This window comes from Aplysia californica, unplaced genomic scaffold (assembly GCF_000002075.1).
Source record: "Aplysia californica isolate F4 #8 unplaced genomic scaffold, AplCal3.0 scaffold00069, whole genome shotgun sequence".
In the NCBI taxonomy this organism is placed as follows: domain Eukaryota; kingdom Metazoa; phylum Mollusca; class Gastropoda; order Aplysiida; family Aplysiidae; genus Aplysia; species Aplysia californica.
This window is the reverse complement of record NW_004797339.1, coordinates 107,432-112,779: the sequence shown is the minus strand read 5'-3', so window position 1 is coordinate 112,779 and position 5,348 is coordinate 107,432. Positions and strand designations below refer to the sequence as shown.

Sequence of the window (5,348 nt, the reverse complement as noted above, 5' to 3'; positions counted from 1 at the left end):
AAAAAAACAACCCCATCCAATCACACGACAGTCTCAACCCCTCCACGCCCTGACCCCTCTGTCCTGATACTTTCACTCCCACTACCATCATCACCATCATCATCATTGTTGTTGTTGTTGATGTTGTATTTTTGTTGTGAATTCCTGGAAGTCCTTCTGTGAAGAGAAGCAGACTCCTCCGACCCCCCACCACTACTATACATGGACTCATCCAGGTCGTCAAACTCAGCCTTAGGGGCCACAGCTCGCTGCGAGGATCCTTGAGAAATCTTCCTGGCCACTTTCCGAGTGGCGTGAACACGCACGTCTCGATCCCGCACCTCCCCCACACAACTATCTCCCGACGTGCGAGCAGACGCGGTGTGCTGTGTCTTTGTCGGACTACTCCGTATCACACGACAAGACTTAGAGTTTGAATAATCATCCTGCTGATGCTGCTGGTGCTCCTGCGAGTTGTCAGAGGGCGTAGAGTTCAAATCCTCCAAACTTCCCGAGCAGCTGTCGGAGAGCGAGAATTTGACGTAGCTCCCGTCGAACCGTGTTGTGTCGCGGGGCGGGCTGTGAGGGGGCGGTGGGTTGTGAGTGGAAGCGGGCGGTGGTCGCGGGATGGGTGGGCTCGGGGAAGTGGGTGAGGCGACGGCGCTGGCTAAGCTGTACACGGCCAGAGCTTGGGTCTCGCTCAGCGAGTGCTTCATGTGCTTGGCCTTGTCCCGCTTCTTGGTGAAGAAATTGAACGGCCGCCTCGACGATGAAGACGACGATGAAGAAGAATTTCCCGAATGTTTCAATTTGGAGGGGCCCGACTTCTCGAGTTTCAGGTCGTCTTTGGTGTGACTAGAGTTGTTGCCCTTGCCGCCGTTGACCCTGAGATCCGTGGTGTAGTCGACTGAGCGACTGCGCACCAGCGGCTTGACCGCCCCGGCACTGTCCAGCAGTTCCTGGACCTTGGCCTTGAGCTCAGCCTCGTCTCGCTGGACCAACGCCGGGGGGGCTCCCCTAGGCCGGGCGACCCCCGACCTCTCCCTCGTCACGCTACTCGACGACCCCGCAGGGTTAGGGTCAAGGTCATCCGACGAATCAAACTCCTCTCTGGCCATGGGCGCTACAGGTCGGGGGTCAGAGCCGCCGGAGCGAGCGCCGACGACAGGGGAGGTAACCCTACTACTACAACTACTACTACCGCCGCCGCCACACGCCTGGTGTCTCTGAACAATCTCCCGATGACGCACGAGTGAGCGAGCGGCGGGTGGGGGCGTGCTGGACGCGGTGGTACCCTCGCTGCAGAAGCTGCTGTCACTGTCCACTACGTCCAGGAGAAACAGTCGCTCCAGCGCGTGGTAGCCGCGGTCGATCACGTCCGTCTTCACACCCTCCATGTGGAGCGGCCCGCGCAGCCCTTTGCTTAGAATAAACGTCTGCTTCCTGCGCCGGACCTGCGTGCTCCTCCACCGCTCCTCCCTCACCAGCTCCCTCTCCTCCTCATCATCATCTCCCTCTCCCTCATCACTCTCATCATCATCATCGCCGTTGTTCTCATCCCAATCAAAGCTGCCTTCATCCTTGTCTAAATCGTCGTCCTCCGCTGAAGCAAGCCTCATCTCTGGCACTCTGGATCCCCCCCTCACACTCCCCCTCCCCCGGGGAGGCCCCCCGCCATCCCCCCTGTCCAGTTCCTGTAGCCGTGTATCCTCGGACGCGCGACTGACCACAAAGTGTTTCTGCTGGACTCCACTTGACGGCGACTCCGGGTTGTTATCCTCATCGAAATAAAAACTGAACGACTTCTCTGGGTTCTTCCTCCTGGCCAGAGCCGCTGTGGAACAGTTGCCTGATAGGTCCTTCCTCCTGCGTCGGCGAGCGACAACAACGGGCGACTCAGCCCCGCTCAGAGAACTCCGCCCGTCCTCCGCACCCACGCTACTGGGGAGGGAGGAGTGACTGAGGGAGGAGTGACTGAGGGAGGAGGAGTGAGTGAGGAGGGAGGAGTGACTGAGGGAGGAGGATTGAGTGAGGAGGGAGGAGGGGGGGTGGCTGCCACTGGCCAGGTCGTCCTGGCTCGACCGGTTGCTCTCCCCATCCCTGAAGCCCGTGTCCGTGGACAGAGCGTTCTCGCTCAGCGGGCTGCGGCCCCGGCTGCTGGCACTGCTGCCGGCTGTACAGCTGCTCAGCTGGCTGGTCCCCCAGCTGCTGTTGCTGTTCAGCTCCTGTCTACTGCTGTCCAGCTCTAGTTTACTGCTGTTACTACTGTCCAGTTCCGGTTTACTGCTGTTACCGCTGTCGCGCCCCACACCGCCAGAAGAAGAGGCGGGCAGGAAGTGTCGGCGGCGCTGCGTACCGGCGGGAGGCTGTTCATGCACAAAATCAACAAGAACCGGGTCAAGGTCACACTGAGACGAGGGGTCACGGACACGGTACGTACCCTGGTAAGGTCGGCTCGGCTGGCCCGATGAGGACGGCGACTTCCCGGCTTGTTTCCGCATGTCCCCCAGCTTCTTCTCCATGTCCTTGAGCTGAAAGACACGACAGGACAACCAAGGTCAGGGGTCACAGACCACTCAAAAACAGGGTGAGGTGTTGATTTTAGTTTTAGTAAAGAGTTTTACGGTACTTGCAACACAATAAGGTCAGAGAAGTGCCGAAGACTAGAGGTGTTACAGGAGAGTAACAAACATAAAAAGGAGGAGAGATAAGGACGATAGATGTTTGATTGGAAAGAAGGAGCAAACCACATCAGAGCATCCGCTAAGCACCCATGATGTTTTGGTTTGAGAAAAAAACAACATCCACATAATAATCAGCTTCTAATACAGGGGGAAAAAAGCAAGACAAACAGAAAGAAAGAAACAAACACACATGTACATATTTGACTCATCTTTCAAAGGACCACCTTCATCTCTGCCGTAAAGTGACAAAACGCCTTTTCTCTTTTTGGTGCCAAAATTTATTTGCAAAATCAAAAGCCTTATCAGTTACACTACTTGTGTGAGAAAATCAAAATGAAATTGTGACTAGTTTTTTGAATAAATTAGCATTCAAATTTTGGAAGCATTCTATTTTTAAATGATTACGCTGACAAAAACCCCCTCTTTTTCTCAAAAATGCTGTGTATAAAAAAAGGCGTTTTGTCAGCTTACGGCAGATCTTTGGAGCCAACCACCCCACCCCCTTCTTCCTCTTGTCCTGTAAACTGTTTTTCTTCTCCATCTGTTCCTCCACACTCAACATCACTACTCATCCCTCCACCCACCAACCACCCACCATTTGTTTGTGACTCACACAGGACCAGAGAAACACACAAACGACGAGCACACTACATACACACAAACGAGCACACTACATACACACAAACGAGCACACTACATACACACAAACGACGAGCACACTACAAACACACAAACGACAAGCACACTACAAACACACAAACGACAAGCACACTACAAACACACAAACGAGCACACTACACACCTTGCCCTGTGCCCGCGTGTACGACTGTCGGCGCTGCTTGCGGACATATTTGCTAACCGTCTTGTCGCTGGCCAGGCGGTGGGCGGCAGAAGTTATCTTTCCCTGAAGCTCCACCTCCAGTTCCAGTTTGGACAGGTCCGTGGACAGCTGGGGAGAAAGTAGGTCGTGTTAGAGGAGAAAGTAGGTCATGTTGGTGGGGAAAGTAGGTCACTTTAGAGGACTAAGTAGGTCACATTGGTGGAAAAAGTAGGTCATTTTAGAAGATTAAGTAGGCCACTTGGTAGAAAAAGCAAGTTGCATTACTGCTACTGAGATTCTTCGTGAGATGTAGAGATAAAGTAGGTCATTTTGGAGGAGTGTGCAGCCCACACCCACCTGATCAGTGTCCTGTACGTTCTTCACAGACAGAGAGAAGGCCGTCCCGACCCTCCTCCGAAACACGGGGGCCTGCTCCCCGGGCTCCAGCGGTATGTCTTTGGGGAGTTCCCCCGTCAGTTCCTGGGGACATACAGGAATATACACTGATTATGATGTTTGAAAATATACACTAGTTGTACCAAATGAAAATATACATTAGCTGTACCAAATGAAAATATACACTGATTATGATGTGTGAAAATATACACTAGACCTAGTTATACCATATGAAATATACACTGATTAGACCATATGAAAATACACACTGATTATGTTATACCAGAAAATACACAGACTATACCATATATATGAAAATATACACTGATTATAATATACAAGAATGACAACTGAATATAACATACGAAAATATTCACACAGATTATACCATAAGGAAATATAAACTAATAATAATAATAATATACCTCCTCTCCCCCAGTACTCACCCCCTCCTGCAAACATAGTTTCTTCAACTCCTCCTCCCTCCCCACTCCCCCTCCCAGTACTCCCCTCCTCCTGCAGACATAGTTTCTTCAACTCCTCCCTCCCTCCAGTAATCACCCCCTCCTGCAGACATAGTTTCTTCAACTCCTCCTTCTTCCCCCTCCTCCCTCTCCTTCTTCCCTCCCCTCCCTCCCTACCCCTCCTGTACTCACCCCCTCCTGCAGACATAGTTTCTTCAACTCCTCCTTCTTCCTCCTCAGCGCCTCCTCCAAGGCCTCCTTCCGTGCCTTGAGAGCCTGAAACATGTCCCTCTCGGCCTTCAGCGAGTCCGACTGCTCGATGGTCACTGTGAGGGAAACACACACAGACATGCATGACCATTAGACAATCTTGTTGGGTGGCTGGTTTGTTACACACAATCAGACGGATGTACTACACACACACACACACACACACACACACACACACACACACACACACACACACGGCTGTCAGCACATTATGTTTCGTGGGTTTGTTTGTTTATTACACACACATGACCGTCAGCACAACTTGTTGTTTGTTTGTTTGTTTGTTACACACACACAGTCGTTAGAACATCGTGTTGGTTTGTTTGTTTGTTTGTTTGATTGTTTGTTTGTTACACACACATGACCGTCAGCACATGTGTGGTTTGTTTGTTTGTTTGTTTGTTCGATTGTTTGTTTGTTACACACACATGACCGTCAGCACATGTGTGGTTTGTTTGTTTGTTTCAGTTTCAGCAACAAGAGGTGCAGAGATACTATAACAATTTGCTCAAAGTCTCTTGGACAGAAAACAAAAGTTTAACTTTCACCGTTTCAGTAACGGTTGTTTTAGTAAACGTTTTACGGCATTTGCGAAAAATAAAGGTCAAAACAGAGGAAATGTCTTATCACATCTTGAGGGAATTTAAGAGAGAGAGCGAGAGAGAGAGAGCGAGAGAGAGAGAGAGAGAGAGAGAGAGAGAGAGAAGAGAGAGAGAGAAGAGAGAGAGGAGAGAG

At 51.2% G+C, this 5,348-nt stretch overlaps 1 protein-coding gene across 1 annotated transcript in view; it reads right to left on the bottom strand.

Annotated features, from left to right (window-relative positions):
• LOC101859227 (FERM domain-containing protein 4B) overlaps positions 1-4,669 on the bottom strand; it is a gene marked incomplete at its 5' end in the record, with an annotated part of 18,128 nt that extends 13,459 nt beyond the window's left edge. Inside the window, 4 exon segments of the mRNA XM_013079953.2 lie at positions 2,420-2,510; positions 3,466-3,612; positions 3,841-3,963; positions 4,536-4,669. Coding sequence (XP_012935407.2) covers positions 2,420-2,510; positions 3,466-3,612; positions 3,841-3,963; positions 4,536-4,669 — 495 coding nt within the window.
• Between the last annotated feature and the right edge of the window lie 679 nt (positions 4,670-5,348).